This window comes from Thermobia domestica, chromosome 16 (genome assembly GCF_964235325.1).
Source record: "Thermobia domestica chromosome 16, izTheDome1.hap1.1, whole genome shotgun sequence".
NCBI lineage: Eukaryota > Metazoa > Arthropoda > Insecta > Zygentoma > Lepismatidae > Thermobia > Thermobia domestica.
In genome coordinates, this window is record NC_137469.1 from 72613892 (window position 1) to 72632448 (window position 18557).

Consider the following 18557-nt stretch of genomic DNA (forward strand, 5'->3'; position numbering starts at 1 on the left):
GCGCTGAATTTGCATTCATTTGTGAGTTCGTTGGTAAAGGAAACTTTGTATTTGTCGTTGATCTGCTGCTTTCTTATCATTTGCTGTAAATATGAGATTATTCTAAGCAAAGTGGATTGCAATACTTCGTATTTTGGCCTGATATAAAATAATGTCTGTATAATATAAGGTGCTGAATCCGTGTAAACGCATATATTTGTAAAATTATTACCGTACGCGTAAAACAGAACGTCCGCATGTTATTACCGCTACTTTTGGCTCTCTCCTGTGTTTCATGTGAAAATAGTACGTTCCTACGTAAATATGTGCAAAACGGGGTTATTTGAGTCGAAAATATTGGGGCTATTTGAGTCAGTGAAAACTTACGTGAATATCTTTGATTTATGAATTTTAGTTTTGTATTTATGGTTCAGCCTTCTATGCGATGCACGTATGTAAAACAAAACACTTCGTTTTCTTTTTATATAGTACGAACATACAAATCAAAACATAAATACAGCAAGTGGAATAATGAAGACATGGAGAAGGCCATGCAAAGTGTAACAAAAAGTAATTTGACTTTACGTGGAGCTGTGCAATTTTTCTTTTGACACTTCGCGAAGGACAGGGTGAGACTAGCTTGGGTGATAACAATGGAACAATTTGATGTATAAAACCGAAAGTCATAGGACACTCCACAAATCTGACAGAAGTACAGAAGGAAGTTGGTGTTGCAAATTATGACTCTTACGGAAAAAGGAAAGCTGCACCATGGGACGATTCGTAAAGCTGTGCATCGATATGTAACAATAAATCAAATTCTGCAACTTTTTAGATACTAGCTAGTGAAGATTGTTTTTTAAGTTTGATAAAAAAAAGAGAACTGAATTTATCACTACGAAAGCCTGAGGGACTTTCAAGAGCTCGTGCTGAAGTCGTTAATAAGGAAGCAGGAGTCCGATTTTGAATTCTTAATATCCGTGCTTCAACGGTTGGTCTCAACACGAAAACAACAGCGTATATACAATGTGGATGAAGCAAAGTCATTGCCAAAAAGGTGGGAGAATGGGTGGTATTTACGTTGAGACAGGCGAAAATGTCACTGTGATAGTCGCTTGGAACGTAGTTGGACAATACATCCCACAATTTATTGTTTTAAAGATCAGTGTACGAAGGAAGAATTTTAAACAATCTACCACTGGCGTCTCAAGTTTTCTTATCAGATTGTAGTAACGTTAATAAAGAGTTGTTTTGTTCGCTGGATCAAGTTTTTTCAAACAAACTGGGCTGAGGGAAAATGTGTATTAATTTTGGACCGACATATTTCTCACTATTCGCTAGAAGCTCTCAAATTTTTATGAGAAACATGACAATTTACTTTTGTGATTGCTACCTCACACCACTCATGTATTACAATACTACACCACTGGATAGAGCAGTGTATTTTCATGACATCAGTTCATCAGAGCCCGGAAGTCCAAGTGATAATCGAATTTAAAAATCCAGTCTGGGAAATATAATTAAGGGTACATAGGATGTACAGCATATGATGAAGCAGAAATTTCATCATATGCTGTACAGTGATGTAAATTCTTCGCACTCTTACATAAAATGTTAAACGTATCTCCACGAAGAAGGATCAAAGTACAGGTCTACTTACTTCTCCCGGAAATTCCAACAGCTTCGCACGAAACGGAAATTATAAACGGAGGGATCTGGTAAAGCTTGCTCCAAGACGAAAAGCATCAAGAAGACAAAAATAAATAGCCCTGCACCTTCAAGTGTTACATATGTTACACGTTATGATGATAATTATTAGAACGAATCTGAGAACAATGTACCATGCGTATTCTGTAAGGTGAAATATTACTCTAAGGAATCAGTGAGCAAATAAGAATGTATCCGCTGCCAACATTATAAACAGTGGTACCATGAGATATGTGAACCTTATGGGGAAAAAACAGTTTGTGTGCAACAAATGCCTCTATTTTACACATTCCTTGATAACTTTCATTGTCTCGTACTTCAGAAGTCTGAGAAATTAGTGATTTATCATAAGTTTGTATAAAAAAATAATGTTCATGCACCTTGCTTTCCCCAGCACAGGTTTTGAATTTTATCTTACTATAAACTTAATTTTAATTGACAAGACTACTTGTTAAATTGATTTTGAACATAAATCTTACTTTGAGTTCATTTTTTATTTTAGAAGTTAAAATTTAACTATAGTTTTCATTATTGTGTATTCTTTTATTTACTGGCTCACGCCGTGTGGACTTTGTGGTGGACAAACACCGTGCTCGTGGGTTTTCTCGGGGTTCTCCCGTTTCCCACTTTCTCCATTCCACCATTTCACTCATCTCTCATCTTCACCGTCTCCTTTAGCCTAACCGGCATAACCGTGGGACGTAAAACTTAAAGATTTCATTTCATTTTTCTTTTATTTACTGAAAATTGATGTAGAAAATGTAAAACTATCCGAAGTTTATTTTATGTTATTCTGTCAGGAGTTCCTTTTTTTCTCATTTGCTTTTATAAGTGTATTTGAAAGAGAATAAGTCAAATCACTCTAAGATAAATGTATAAGTGTAAGGTACTATGTAACATATAAGAAAATTAATAATCTTGTATTATTACAACGCTGAAGAAGCTTTTGCTTATCCTGAACACCCTTTCCTAAAGAATTGCTTCACTTATTGTCTTTCACTATAAAGTATTTTTTTTTTTTTTTTTTACAAATTATATAGAAAAGGGTATAATTTAAGAATATACATGAACACTAATGTAATTAATCTAAACAATGTTGAAACAGTGAAATACCCAAATAGCCCCGTGAGAAACCCAAATAGCCCCATGATTTTTACTAGTCTCGAATTCTGCCATTTTTATTTTAAATTCGTTTCCTGAATTTCCATGATTTAACAGGTTCTTTATTCTTTAATATGTTATACTATAATCATGTACGTAGATTATGGCCTAATTATTTGAACTCTAAAGTGTGTAGTTTTTTGGAAATTTTGAGTTTTCCCTTACTATACTCAAATAGCCCCGGTCTCCCCTATCAAAATATCGAAAAATATCAAAAGTTTTGAAATATCTTTAAAATATATATATAAAGATATTAAAAATTCTTAATAAAGATATATATAAAGTATTGATCAGTAATATTTATATCGATATTTCAATATTTGAATATCGATCGATGTATCGAAATATCGCACAGGCTCTAGGCTATGAAATACGTCTTAATTCATAGTTTAAAAATAATGCAAATTAAATTAGAAATATTATCGAATGTTACGTTGTTTGCTTTCCTCTGTAGCCACGTGCCTTTGGTGCGTGTTGTCTCATATTTGATTCCCGATGATTTCAAAGATTTTTCGGCATTGATTAGAAACTATTTGAACTAAAGAAGATAGCGAAGTCCGTCTAAACGGCAGAATTAATGAAGTTAAGGGTCAATGTGCTGACCACGTATTAGTCACTTTACGTACAAGCACTGGGCATTTAGTTCTCAATCCCCTCTCAAAAAGCATTAGTTTTAGATCGGAATTCTTATGTCCGGTATATATGGAAACATGCAAACCATAAGTAGACTTTACTTTCCTTGGTGTTGCACAAGGATATACAGAGCAGCAATCACAAACCACAATGAAAACTCATCGCTGAATTAAAAGGACTAAAACAATGGTCTTCCACTTGCCAGGTGTATTCTCTACTATTGAGCTATCATCGACAGGTATGTAGTAAACAATTCATTCCTATTTGAGCTATGTATTCCTGTTTCGCCTATAACTCTGTCGGTAATTCAAATCATTATCTCTGTTGTCTTGAATGTAGGCAAAACAGGAACTCCTGTTTAGCCTGCATCCTTGCTGGCAATTCAAATCATTATTTCTGTTGTCTTGAATGTAGGCAAAACATGAATTCCTGTTTAGCCTATATCTAACTGTAAGATCTAAACCTAAATCTATACATCTCACATATTTCTGCGTTCTATTTCTTACCCAATCGAATTATTGCTGTTTCCAAGAAGTCTTTTAACCAGGGGGCGGATCCAGGGCGGACTTCTGGGAGGACTGTAATACTACTACTTAGAGCTATTTTTAAGAGCTCCAAATTCTGGGATGGGTTTTATTTGTATATAAAATATATAAAATAAGAACGTTTCCTCTTCTGGGAGGCGATCGACCCCCCTGGATCCGTCCTGCTTTTGACCATTGAAGAGTTTTACTTTTTGTTTACCTTCGATGCGGTAAAGGCAATCACAAGGCACCATAGTTTGTATTGTATTGTTGTTCTTTTTACAGTACTGATATGCATTTAAAATGTTGTGAGCCAGTAATGTAAGCACCAAAACAACACTGCTGATTTGGACAGTCGTGAAACACAGAATATCTGTTGAGAAATTGCATCACAAAGCATCGCAACCAAGTGTTGAAATTACTGAGCAAAATTATTTACACTTTCTCTTTGATTTCATTTATGAAGTTGTAACGGTCAGTATTCTATTATTACTTGCACTCGTTTTTTTAAAAAAGCAACTTCTGCAATTGTCTTTATCTTTTAAACAATTTTATTAAGAAATTCTTTTAAAATGAGAGGAAATGAAATGGGAAATTGCGAGAATTGCTTGTGACAAATCTCAATCTACATTTGACGGTGCGCAACGCTTGTTGTACTTTACTCCACCTAATTTAGTTGTTGTGCAATGCATTCTCAATAGCCAAAGAGTATAAACATGACATTGCTTCGCAAAAGTAGATTGTCAATTTAATATGTCTGACCCCAAATAGGTGTGGAGCATTGGTATTAGGCGAGACTGCCACACTTTTTGCAGACAATGAAGTCAGAAGTGAAATCCAATAGAAGTTTATCCAGGCTGGACCTAGATAGCAAGTAGTTGTTTTAGGCCTGACCGAACACTTACCAAATCATTTGTGCCAAATACAGACTGTAAGGTATTAACACGAGGTGTGAATCATTCAAAAAGTGCGATGAATCATTTTATTAGAAACAAAATAATAAACTTACATTGAATTTGATTTAATCTCCTCCAAAGTACTGTCCTTGGTTATAGCAATGCACTTATATCAATGTTGAATCCATGACTGGAAGCAATTCTGCAAGGCTTCTTTTGGAAGCACGTTCAACTACTCTGTCAGGAATGGTGTCAAAACGTTTTGCTTTAAGCTCGGTTTTAAGTTTTGGAAAGAGACAGAAGTCACATGGTACTAAATCTGGTGAGTAAGGCAGATGGGGACAAACAGGAACATTTTCCCGGCCAACAACTCGCGGATCAAAAGCAAGGTGTGGCACGGCACGTTTTCGTGGTGAAGAAAATCATTTGCCCATTTAATCGTCGGTTTCAACCAATACCTTGCCGCTTTTGAATTGTCCATACCACTTGTAAACAGTCTTCAATGCCACCGCTTCCTTGCCATACACTGATTTTGACATTTCGTGAGCTTCTTTGGCACTTTTGTTTTCAGCTTAGAACAAAACAGTGTTGGCGCGCGACAAACTAACAGGTCCTCACTCTTCTGCCTCTGGAAGCCACTAACCTGTCACAATTCGTTTAAACTCGGCATTGATTGTACCAAAGGTTTAGTCTACCGGGCTTACTAGTTGAAATGGATACAACGTCAATACCGGTAGATGGCACTGTGCAACTACATTCAGAGTACTTTCTGATCATATCTTGTATGTCTGTATTAAATATTGACTGAAGGTTCAAGGTATTCTCCAAATATTTCCGATTTAAAGTTTTTGTCCGAATAATTCTTTAATCATAATTAGTGTTGCTTACGGAACGATAAATAGTTTTCTCGTCTCATTTTCTATTTTTTTTGTTGAATTCTCGTCTCGTCTCAATTCTCAATGAGCTCTTTCTCGTCTTGTGTTGGTTTTTGGAAAGCTTTTCCAGATTCACCTCGAAAACTTTTTCCCGTCTTGTTTTTTAATTTAAATACAATCAGTTGAGAATGTTCCATTGCCAGAAGGAACTTACAATATATATATATAATTAACTTCTGCAGGCTTTATACCAATTGTTCTATGTACTTTATTATTATGCTCATTAAACAATTCTCGTAATATAGCTATCCATTTATAATTTCTTTGGGTACTAAATTTTTCCAGATGTTTTGCTTAAGAGTTCTGTTAAAACGTTCTACTATATGTTTGTTCTACGAAGACACATGGTCATAATGGAGAACCCAAAATTGAAAAATTCGAAAAATATAATCTCTTTATGGTTTACGGTTCCCGAGTTATAGCTCCTACTATCTCCCGAAATAGGACCTTTGTTTGAATATCTCTGAAACGGTAATGGGGTGTTTACACTTAGTCGATTTGCGTTCGATTCAGTTGAATTGACGTCACTTTCAACTTAATCGACCGTGTAAACGGGACTTCAACTTAATCACTTGTTGATCGAAGGCGACTAATCGACTGGCAACTGAATTGAAAGACGTTCTATTTTCTGTGGTTGAAATAATTGAACACATCCATCGATCTGATTCGGCCTAGTTGCTTCAATTTAGTGGCAAATGCAGCGAGTCGATTTAGTCATGCGACTAAATCGATTTAGTCGTGCGACTAAATCGACCAAGTGTAAACGCCCCATAAGAGTGATGCGAAAGATTACATCACTTTTTCAGATAGTTTTTGATGCTCTATCGAATGGAGGGCTCAAAATTGAGAAATTCGCAAATAACACACAAACACACACACACACACACAGACAGAGAGAGAGAGAGAGACATAGAGAATTCAGTAAGGAACTTTTTAAGTTCGTTGAAAGCTATAATAGTCTGATTTTTCTTCTTAAGTTGATTACCCTCCCAAAAAATTCAAAAATAAAACTTGATATCCCAAACAAGCCAAAACACCATGCCTCGTAAATCTTCTATATGAATATGCCATTATATAATTTTCTATATGAATATGCTATACTCAACCTTTTAACTCCATCCCTCAGAGTTATTCAATAACACCTACGTACAAATAACGACGGTATGCCGAGGGTGGGGGGAAAGGAGAACAAGTACATCCTCCCTGTGGCAACTCCTTACTCCGACTTCCTCCCAGACGAGTATTGTAATGTAGGTTAAATAATATGTATAAAGCTATCCTTTTTGGTATACGAAGGAATAGCTGTCCCCAAGATCTTTTCTGCCCTCCCGTTTATCCCTTCCCCTAGAAATTAAAGCTGGAGTCGTTACTACTACCCGGCTAGAAGTCCTTTTCCGTCTACTCCCTGTTTGGCCTAAGCTCTAAACTGCGATAAACAAAGCCACGTGAAACCAAATCTCGCTGATTTGCTATTGGCCTACCGACGCTTGTAGTTCTCCGCAAAATAGTTCATATGATTTGATTATTACTTTCACTATGAAACTCCATATAAAACTGATATATTATTATAAACGACACAAATATAATACGGATTATCTAATACTACTGCAATCGAGTGTGGTTAATGAAACAATAGAAATAAACACTAAGCATGCGCAGTAATTATGACGCCAATTCAACTGTGGAGGCGTGTTCTGCTTTTAAATCTGAAAGATGGCTGACATGAATCCCGGTTCCGTGAGTGTTGTGGTGAAATATCAACAAGGTAAACCTTTTACTCACTAAACAACAATCGTATACCAGCGAAATTAAAAAAATAATAATAATAATCTTTCGAGTTTTTTCTTTCTTTTCTGCTGCTGCTGTAAGTAGCCTATCTGGACAACACGAGACAGTATTGCCAAATGCACGTGTATAATTTACTCCTCCCTTTGGGGAGTGATACATTACTAGCCAACCGTATTTGTGACAAGCAGAAGGATACAAATATTTTGTTTATGGGAGTTTAGAGCTTACGCTGAACAGGGAGTAAATCTTGAGTATGTGGATAATAATTCTATATGTGTGGGTATCGAACAAACTCAAAATATATCAACATTCAAATTATTAAAACGACAATGTGTCTTAGAACAATTGTCATAAAATAGTCGTATTGGTAACAAATAGCTTAAATGATAAGATTAGTTAGCTGTAGTTTGTTTCCTACCTTGTTTGTTTAAAACTTTTAAGGGGGGTTAATACTGTACTTGGTAAATTCTAAGTGAAAAAGAATGTCCTATATACTAACAGCCAAGCAAATGAAAGAGTTAACAGAAATTTTTGCCATGTTTGATTATACGGGTGACGGTATGATATCTGTTGAAGAACTTGAGACAATGATGAAACGTGTAGGGCTGCAACCCACAAGACGAGAGTTACGTGAAATGCTTGAAGAAGTCGACCTAGATAGGAGCGGAGCCATTGATTTTGACGAGTTCATTGGTGTGATGGCCAATCGACTCGCTGAAGAAGCAGAAAAGAGGAAAGATGATGAACTAATAAAAGCGTTCCAGGTGTTTGATAGACAGAACAATGGCTACGTTTACATTGAAGATCTACGAATTGTGTTGACCAGTCTTGGAGATACGTTGACACCAGCAGAAATTGCAGAACTGATAAAAGAAGCGGATAAGTATGGCGATGGGAAGCTCTATTATAAAAGTTTTGCTGTGATGTTAAGGTCATAATTATGTGTTTCTGCGCATTCCAGATTATTATTTATACTTTTTTTTCTAATTAAAGTACATTTGTAGTACGTATTTATACCTGTGTAACTATCAATGAGCAGCATAGCATTGTGAATTGTGTAGTCTTTGACAATTGCTTCATAAAAGGTTGCATGCTTTGTACGTTTTATAATATTTAATGTGCTACTTACATTTGATTATTAAGTAAAAACGTGTTTTTTAAAATAATATTTTGATGTCTTTTTTCGTTCTTAGTTTGGTTTTTCCCTGAAAAATCAACGATAAGGACACTACCCCATCAGGATCCTGCCGCCTACAGTCGGACAATTTGTCCATGCCCGCCAGATGCCGCGGTCGGATTGCCGGCGCCGGACACCGGCGTCTTTCTGCGCGATTTTCGACCGCGACGAATAGTTGCCTTGCCGAGCAGTCGGCAAACAGCCGGAAATGATCATTAAATGCGTCGGCGCCGTCGTCGAAAAGAGGCCTGTATAAGCAGTTTTCAGAGGGTCGGAAAGAAACCTTTCCGACTGTTTTGCCGACTCTGACGGTCGGCAACAGTCGGCAAAGAGTTGGTAACGGGCATTTTATTTTACGATTTTCGATCGCTTGCCGCCTCGGCAAAAGATCGGCAACTTTGACTCTGTTCTTCATGGCATGGTACACCAATGCACTACTCAAATCGGTACATGACTGAAGTTCTTCCGTGATAATTTCCCGTAGTTCAGCCAAATTACGTATGCGATGTTGATACACTTTGTCCTTTAAGACACTCCATAAGAAAGAGACAAGTGAACAAATCGGGAGATCGAGCTGCCCACTCCATTGACTCACGTCTAACACTCCAACTTTTCGGGATTCTTGCACAGGTATGACATAGTGTGTCAGTGCTCCATCTTCTAAGCTCAGTGACCGTCATCTCCAATCTCAGGCTACACAGTGTTGCCATATCGAAACGTTGGGGCCAGAATTACCAATACTACAGTCAGTCAAATATTATATGCATGATTATGGGCCTTCCTGTATGTATACTGAACTCATCCAATAGAGATGAACCTTGTCAAGGAGGTAGACACTGACTTGCTATACATGCTTGTAAAATGTAATGACATGCAGGCCTTTAGTTAATAAGTTAGGGGCTATACTCACAAGCCATCAAACGATCATCTTTTAACGCCTGCAAAGTATTATTCAATGAAATATTTTAATAAGTGCAAGAGTAACCAACTGCAAGTTCCTCAGCCGCCAATACTTATTACGTTTTTCATAGTGTAGAGAAAAATTCCATGTTTGCGAGAAGGAAATCAATGTTCCTGTATCTGACACTTCCCATATTCAATAGACTTCGCTTCTTACGGATATCAGAAACTGGAGTAATTGTAAATGATTTTTTTTTTAAATCGAAAATTAAACTATCATATATATTAAAATAGAATCATACATAGATAGTAAAACAATCCTTGGAAACGGAGATATAGTATAGTATAGTATAGCTTGATATGCTAATAATTCTATTTTTCAGTTTTGAAAGCGAGGAAGTAAATAAATAAATAAAATTGGCAAAATAAATCAATAAATAAAAATTTAAAAGCAAAAACTTGTGATAATGGTTTATTTATAGGTTGAATATATATAAAAAAAGCATATTAATTTATTTTACCATAGCTAATACGCATATTCTCAAAGCACGTGGTTTCCAGTTTGAGTACATCCAGCATTGTAAAACAGCTGGAGGGGTACTTGAATTGGAGAGACTTCTAAATTCAGTATTGAAAGCCGCCCTCCGCAGTCTCAGAAATGACGCCCCTGTCTTGGTACTACCCTTAAAGGCACTTAAGAAATTAAAAGTCTCTGTAACTATAAAATATAAATATTATAAATGTTAAAGATTTTATTTTAGCACTAATTTTGTCCGATTGCAAGCTCTGTATGGTATGAAACAGAAGACAAAATGTTCTGTGTTTTTCACTGCACATAATGAAGTGGCTACACCAGAAACTGTGCTACATGTTTGGTCCAGGCTTGCAACTAGAGGGGGTCCAGGGGGCTTGGACCCCCCTAAACTTTGCATGACCACCTCCAGACCTCAAAACAAAATGCTATTATTAATACAAAAATCACAATTTAGATATTTGTAAGAGAATTTTTAATGATTTGGCCCCCCTATCTTATTCATGCCCCCCCCCCAAACTTCTGTGTCTAGTTGCGGGCCCAGTTTGGTCCATAGTGAAGAAGACATCGACCATCGGTGATTGGTTTTATGGTAGGTGTCACTAAAAAAATAGGAATAGGCCTACATGACGCCAATAGTTTCTTTCATCTCAATGGATGAAAAGTTGATAAACTTAATGCAGACTAAAGAGTGTCTGTATATATAATATGTTGTACAAAGATGTTTGTAATAAGTCACTAAAATATGAGATTTGGCAACAGTTCGGACAAGAATTAGGATTGCAGGTAATTAACAGTATTATTAATAAGATTTCTTAAACTATTTGTATATCAAAGCACAAAACATACATATTGTACGTATGGGATTCATAGACCACGGATATAAGAAAAAGAACTTTCAGTTTTGGGATCAATAGCTTAATGGTAAAGTTTTATTTCTTTTATTTCTTGTACATGGAGTCCTTGGTTCGATTTCAGCTACAACAAACACGGGTGCATGAGTTTTCTCGGGGTTTTCCCGTTTCCTTCTATTTCCTTCATTCTACCATTTCTTCCTTTATTATCATCACTGTTTCCCTTAGTCTCGGATCATTATCATGGGATGTTAAACCTTGTCGTCATTTCTTTCGTCCTTCGAGCAAAAGGAACGAATTCATCCTTTATCTCTCCCAGTGACCACTATCAGCACACTTCCATTTTCAACGTTAGAATACGAATTCTGTGGAACTTATTGTTGAACTTAAAAGAATAAATTAGTGTAACACATTGTAACTTCTTCTTTTTCAATTCTATTGTAATATTTGTTAAGTAAATTCGGCCTAATGACGATGGACGTTGCGCAGGTGAATTGTTAGGGTGCATGTGTTGGTTGCGTTTTGATTTAAGGTTGATTTCCTGTGGGAACAGACAAACCATCTTAAACAATATTTGGATTTAATGCAGAAAACCAGGAGATGATGTTAGTAATGTGGCGTTCATTAAGCATCGTGATGACAAGTGGGGATCTTAAATGAAAGAAGTCGAGAAAACTTCGCGATGCACTGACCATCTAAGTTTAAAATCTTTGACTGAACAGCTTAGTGCTATCAAGTTTTGTTTCTACTTTTAGTTCAACTAACACCGTGAAGAAATTAGAAAACTATTTAAATGAAAAGGTAACAATTTCTGGTCTAGAATGACAGAAATAATGCCATTGGGAACCTATGCTCTACGTTGAACTTGGTACTTCTTGGAACCTTGTACACCTACTACGTGGGTGCTCTGGGGCTCCAGCACCCACACAAATAATATTGTGGGTGCGGCGCACCAGACTTTTAATTTGATAGAAACAAAATTAAATATTTCTCACTAGCCATTGTCTAAAAATAAGCAACTAAAGCAGTGGGACGGAAGATAAAATTTCTAACCTGTAAAACATAGTTGTTTGTTTCAAATATTTTTGTACAAAAGCAACCAAGCAACACATTCCCCTTTCCCCTTTCTTGTATATCTCTGGCTTAGTCAGAGGTAGTTCCCACAATAAAAATTGGAACTCTATTGTGAATAGAATGGCATATTTTCGGCTTGCTTTGATGTTTCCTTACAAGTGACACACTACAATACGACTTATCCTTATAGTACTGGTATATTTTACTTTGTCACAATACAGGCCTTTATGACACTGTTCATGAAAGATTTTAGTCAAAAGGAAATCAATTGAAAAATATAAAAACTTCCCTGAAAACATGTAACATCTCCCGCCATTTATATGCACCCACATAAATTTTGAAAAGTCGGCGTCGTTGCTTGGAACTAATAGTCTTTCGTCAGTTCTAGGTTGTGAAATTGTATTATTATTATTATATCTTGTTTTAAACCGGTTTCGTCTTATTAATCTTGTTATGAGCCGCTTTACACTGCATTTCAGTTAATTCAATTTATTTGACATATATAGACTAGTATTTATGTTATTCTGTTTATTATATCAACAATGATATGACAAAAGGCTTTAAAAATCTAATCTCTATGGCAATGAAAGGGAGGTAGAAAAACAAAATTCACGTACAAAAAACAAAAATGGCAGGCAAACCAAAATTTAAACATAAATTTACAGAAGCTGAACTTGCAGATTTTAAGTTAGCATTCGACTTGTTTGATAATAGTCATGAAGGTCAGATTTCCACCAAAGATCTCAGGAGAGTAATGAAATCCTTGGGCGAAAACCCAAGTCCTAGCGAGCTGCGTCAGATGATTCGGGAGGTTGATTTGGATGGGAATGGCTTCATAGACTTTGATGAGTTTGTTTATATGATGACCAAATTGAAGAAAGACATTGAAGACGATACGGCCGAGTTAAAAAATGTATTCCACCAGTTTGATGCTGATGGTGATGGTTATATTACAGCAGAGGACCTGAAAGTTATTCTGCCTAAATTGAAGGAGGAAGCAACTGATGCAGAAATTGAGCAGATGATTCGAATTGCCGATAAAAAGGGTAAAGGCCGTGTGGATTTGAAAAATTTTCTTGAATTTATGGGGAAGAAGTAAGAATTTTCTGAAAGAAAGCATGTGTTCATTTGGTAATTGATTCACATTTTCAGAGATCTCACTATGTTCTTCAGAAAAAAAAAAAACGTATAAAATTTATTAATTTCTGCGATTCAAATTAAATCAGGAGCATCCTGTTTCATTATGTAACTATTCTGATAAGCATAATGTTTCTTTCTTACGTAAATAAAGGTCAATAAACGTAATCTGTTTATGGTGTGTCTATGTTACATGTTGCAGGCAGAAGTAAACATACATTAAATGAAGTTTCGATGCACTGAAATGCGTCATATTATATACTTTTTCTGTGTATCAAATAGTACATTAACGCTGTGAAATTAATCAAATAATTACTGGAATACTTGTTATTTGAACAATAACTCAAATATTCGTCACTTGAACATTGGAATAATGTATTCTTGGAATTTTAATGGTACAAATTTCATTTTAGTTTTGATTCTAGGGAAAATTTAATTTACACATAACAACAAATATAATAGTGAAATGTCTTAAAACGCAGAGGTGCACAGGAAAGAGTCAAAGGAGGAAATACCAGTCCAAACGTTCTGGCAACTTTCAAAATCCTATTGGACAATATTTTTATACATAACTGTTTTTCTTTGTAACTTGGAATGACTTATCCGGAGCTTTGCGCACACTTACATGCCTAATCTTTATGAGTACATTGTCTTAATATGGTTGAATTTGCATAACACTGTATATTGTAGAAGGAAGATTACTATCCGGTAACCCCCTTTGCGTACTCTACTGATTATGTGGCCTCTCAAATTTGGACAATTGAAATATCCATATTCAATTTTACGATATAAGACATATTGCGTGTACTAACATAATATGAGTACAGCAATAGAAAGCAGTAGCGGATCCAGAACGGTCGTTTGGAGGGGGTGCCACTGCCCTCCCTCTGGATCCGACACTAACAGGAACCAGTGACCGAAACAAATACAAGGTAAGTTTTAAATTTTATCTATAGGACTAACTAAGCTTCACTATCCACGCCATCTTGGTTTAGCTTTTCGTTTCCACTAAAGTAAACTTTGTAACATCCCAGTTGGATGTTCCAATCTGGAATATACATGGAGCATTTGGAATATTTAAAAAAAAAAAAATCCAACTGCTGAGAAAAAGAAGTGAGTACTGTCAAGCATGGCGCATGAGAATATGCTCATGTAATAGATATTGATTACGCAGTTGATTTTGTGTTTCTTCATATTAGCGTTTTTTTTATTATTATTATTTGTCATTTCAATATTTTGTGTGTAGAGGAAAGATAGTGTAGGATTTGTAATAGTTTATTATTTCATACAGTTTGTAGTAAGGAAATTCGTTTCAAGGATGGTACTTTTATTATTATTATTTTGTTTGCTTAGGATTTTCAAAATTACTAAGAGGGAAGTAGGAAATGGATTGAACTATGTAATAACCGAATTTATTTTAATCTTCAAAATTTCTTGTTCGGCCATATTTAATATTTTACGTTCTTCGAAAAACATATTTCTTTTCTAATTTAGGTATCCAATAATCAATTAGACTCTAAAGGGATAAAAGAAAGGTGTTTAGATTTAATTGGTTTTCAGTTACGTCATCATGAAAACAATTCTATGATTCGCTTTTAATTACCCATGGTTCTGTTGTATGACGCTTCTAGACGTTTGTATGGCGGGATGCTGTATCATAGGAGGGACCCGTATTGAATGGTTCCTGAAAAACTTTAAAGAAAACGATTAAATCCGTGATTCAACCCTCAAAATAACTAAAATTATGCTTTCAAGATGTTAGGGGAATGTCTACATTTGAATGTAAACTGATTTGTCAGTGAGGGTTGTGTAAAACAGTTCTGTCATCTGTTTGAACGTGGTGTTCGAGGTTCACGGCTTGGCGGATCCATGTTAATGTGGACAGTTGGAACAATCGCTATTGTTCATGATAACCTTGGAGTTTCTTTTGGAGAGGTAAAGTATGGCAGATTACATCCAGATAAAACATGGCTTTGGGACAGTTCAGTTGGACTTGTGATTTACCTTGTAGTAACGAAGTAACCAGGAGGCTGGATTACTGTTTTCTTGGAGTGATGAGGTGTCAGTATCCTAGTTATTCCAACTAGGACAACAAGTAAGTTTCATTTAGATTAATGCGTGTCTTGTGAACTACGGAAACTCGTCAGTGGAATCTACAAGAATTAGTGGATTGTTTATGTGGATTTTTTTTTTTTTTTTACGGAATCTTCAAAAGTGATAACCTTGACTAACTCTTATGTGCAAGAATCATAATGGCAATGATGGTGTAGTAATCTAAAGTTCCTTCGGATACCTTCTATAATATATTCCACATGTAGTTCGAAAGTATACCTTTTGGGGTTAGGGGGGAAATTTGTATCGTAACTTCAAAAATGTGATGAACATAGTTTGGCTACATTGATATAGGTAGTCTTGATTCAGAAATAATAACCTTCCAAATTAATATTTTAACAAATAATTGGCTCTTAAAATTACTATTGACGTTATTTTGTGGTATAGTGTTTCGATATTTCAGTATAAAATAAAGAAAGAAATCAGAATCTTGTACAACAATGCATTTGGGTAAAAAAAAAAAAAAAAAAATTAACGAGGTTCGATCGTCATTTGTCTGCTTCCGTCTTCAGTATGAGCTTTCGCTATATAGTATTCATTTGTTTATGATGACATTTTTCCTGAATTAAAAGAAAACTGTTTACACTGATGGATTATTCGGAATGTTGATCAAGGAGTTCGTAGAAGGAACTCAATACTTCATATTAGTTCCTATTGAGAGAAGGCTAAGTAAATTATTAAGTAGAATAAATATTTTCTCTCTGCCTGATATAAAGAATGTAACAGTTGCGTTGTATGTTTATGTGCTATTTGATCGTGTTGTTTGTGCTCGAGGCTCATATATATCGTCATAGGGTGTATATTTGGGAGAAGCGCTTGAGAACAGGGAATCTAGATTAAATTTTGTGCATAATATTTACATTGAAGGTCAGTGCCTGTAATATTTTCGTGTGTGAGTATTTATATATGTGTATTTTATAGGTGTACTTAGAATAGGTCCTGTAGTAGTAGGTTAGATTAGTTTTATTGAATAAAATAAATATTGTGTCCCTTGATAATGTTGAATGAAACGTAAGAATGCGGAAAGGGGGCCGAAAGTAGCACTGACATTTACCCTGATTCTCTATAAGCCAAGTAACCCGTACTGTATGGAGCTGTTTCAAGAGCGTAGTATTCGATCCGCAGGTTGTACAATGCAGAGCAGAGGTACTTAATATTTTAAATTCTTAATAAGCTTTGAATTCCTTCTACATTATTGGCAAGAAACTATGTAAACAATTTCAGAATTATTTCGAAAAGAGGACATTCAAAATTAAATCCTGTTTTATTTGAAGTACATGAAACTATTTGGATAAACCTGTTTTGGTAGTTGAATAATGTAGCTTTACTGTACATATTATTATTATTATTTGGAGTTTATAATAAATAATTCAGTGGAAGAAACTTTTCATTTCACAAGCAGAACTGTATTCGTATTGCTAGGTAGAGATTTGCTGGTGTTTTAATATATTTTCATTAGGAAGCGGAAGCTAGTGCAAGGGTTATTTCGAATGTAAACAAACCTCGTATTTGCGTTGTATGAGAATGGAAACCGTGCTTGGAAAACAGTTTGTGGAATCTTCTTCATGTTAGACAACATTTGGCTTCAAAATCAATATTTTATTGAATAGTTAATTTTATTTTCGAGCTTACTTTTTTTTTTTTTTTTTTCTGTGAGCGCTTGCTTAATCTGGAAAGTTGAAGTACTCGCGTTTTGTATCCATGCCTGGCAATTGATTGGGTTCTCAAATCAAAGTCAAAGGTCGGAGGTATGTATACGAGCCGTGAGGGTCAACAACCAAGATTGAGTCAAGGCCCGAGTTCGAATCCAGGCTTGTATTTGAGTCTTCCATTCCATATTGCACTGAAGTAGCATATACAAGAAGAGCTTGTTCTCTGAACGGGTGTAGGCCTAACCTAGTACAGAGGACTGACCCCTTCGGGTAACTGCTCGTCCATGGTAATGTGGAAAGGTGACATCATCATCCTTATTATCATCAAGTTGCACAATACAATAAACAAGTAGTAGTAGTAACAAAAGTCAGAGCATAGACAGCCCATAGAGAGTAGTTGGTAATTCACTTGTTTACAAACAAGTGTCGATCTAAAAAGCTATTAATAAAAACATACAATGTAAATCAGTTTTTTTTAAAATATATATATATTTTTTTTTTTGTAAGTAAAATGGCGACTCAGCCTTAGGATATGGTTTCCATGAGCACGTAACCGTTCTCATAGCAAGCAGCCTATTAGGAAGTTGTGATACAAATTACCAGAATCCCGGGGGTATTCGTAATTGTATGTGGAGTATATTTGAGATGGTAGTCTGGGAACTAAAAGTGTAGCAGAAGATTAAGAAAATGGTGCGCATACGTAGAGTTATCAAAGGTAATGGTGTAGTAGTAAACATTCAAAAGAATATTGCACTGCAATATATAGTGCCGGATGATGTTTTAGTTGTTAACAGTAGTGAAGGTTCAAGAGATGTAAATATAGTTACAATAACTGGAATTGTTTATGATAATAGAAGTGAGGAATGTAGGTTCTCTTGCAAAGATAATGCTGTGTGTCTTTCAGTGGACATCAATCAGAATGAGCGTGATAGATGTGTAAGCGAGTATGATAAGGATGGAAATTTCGCGAAACTTGTTGAATGTTTATTAAATACCAGAGGTGTGGTTTGTGAACCACCAGACAAGGACAAAAACCAAGAGGTATTTGAAAACATGTCTGTAATGTCTAGTGTTTCTAATGTAAATCATAGTATTGTAAATGACGATACATGCGAGTCTCAAGTTTGCGTAAAAGTCCTTCAGGATAATACGGAAGTATGTTACAAAGGAACTAATGATATGCTAGGTGTATTGAATTTCAACAATCGAATTTTTGACCAGCACACGAATTCAAACTGCGATAATTACAACCATGAAAGGTCACAGTTTGCCTTCGTGAATCAACCTGTAGATAATCTATCACAAACTGTGGTGGATCAACTCAGTGAGCGATCTAATATAGAATGCGCGAACATTGAAAGAATTTCGAGCGCGAAGGAATATTTTCGAACTCTTGCAGACGTTGGGGATATGAAAACTGGAATGGAGATCGATAAGTGGAATTGGTTTCGACTTGTTTCGATGCGGAATATCCTGGGACGATTTCTATTTCAGTT

General features: G+C 35.6%; 2 protein-coding genes and 1 pseudogene across 3 annotated transcripts in view; 2 read left to right on the forward strand and 1 right to left on the reverse strand.

Moving 5' to 3' along the window:
* LOC145673157 (uncharacterized) overlaps window positions 1-18557 on the reverse strand; it is an 89586-nt gene that overhangs the window by 19891 nt on the left and 51138 nt on the right. The gene's annotated exons all lie outside the window — the stretch shown is intronic.
* On the forward strand, window positions 7977-8634 carry LOC145672768 (neo-calmodulin pseudogene; annotated as a pseudogene).
* LOC145672769 (calmodulin-alpha-like) lies at window positions 12727-13465 on the forward strand. Its single transcript, XM_081741930.1, has one exon. The coding sequence runs from the start codon at window positions 12789-12791 to the stop codon at window positions 13257-13259; it is 471 nt and encodes a 156-aa protein (XP_081598056.1). The 5' UTR covers window positions 12727-12788; the 3' UTR covers window positions 13260-13465.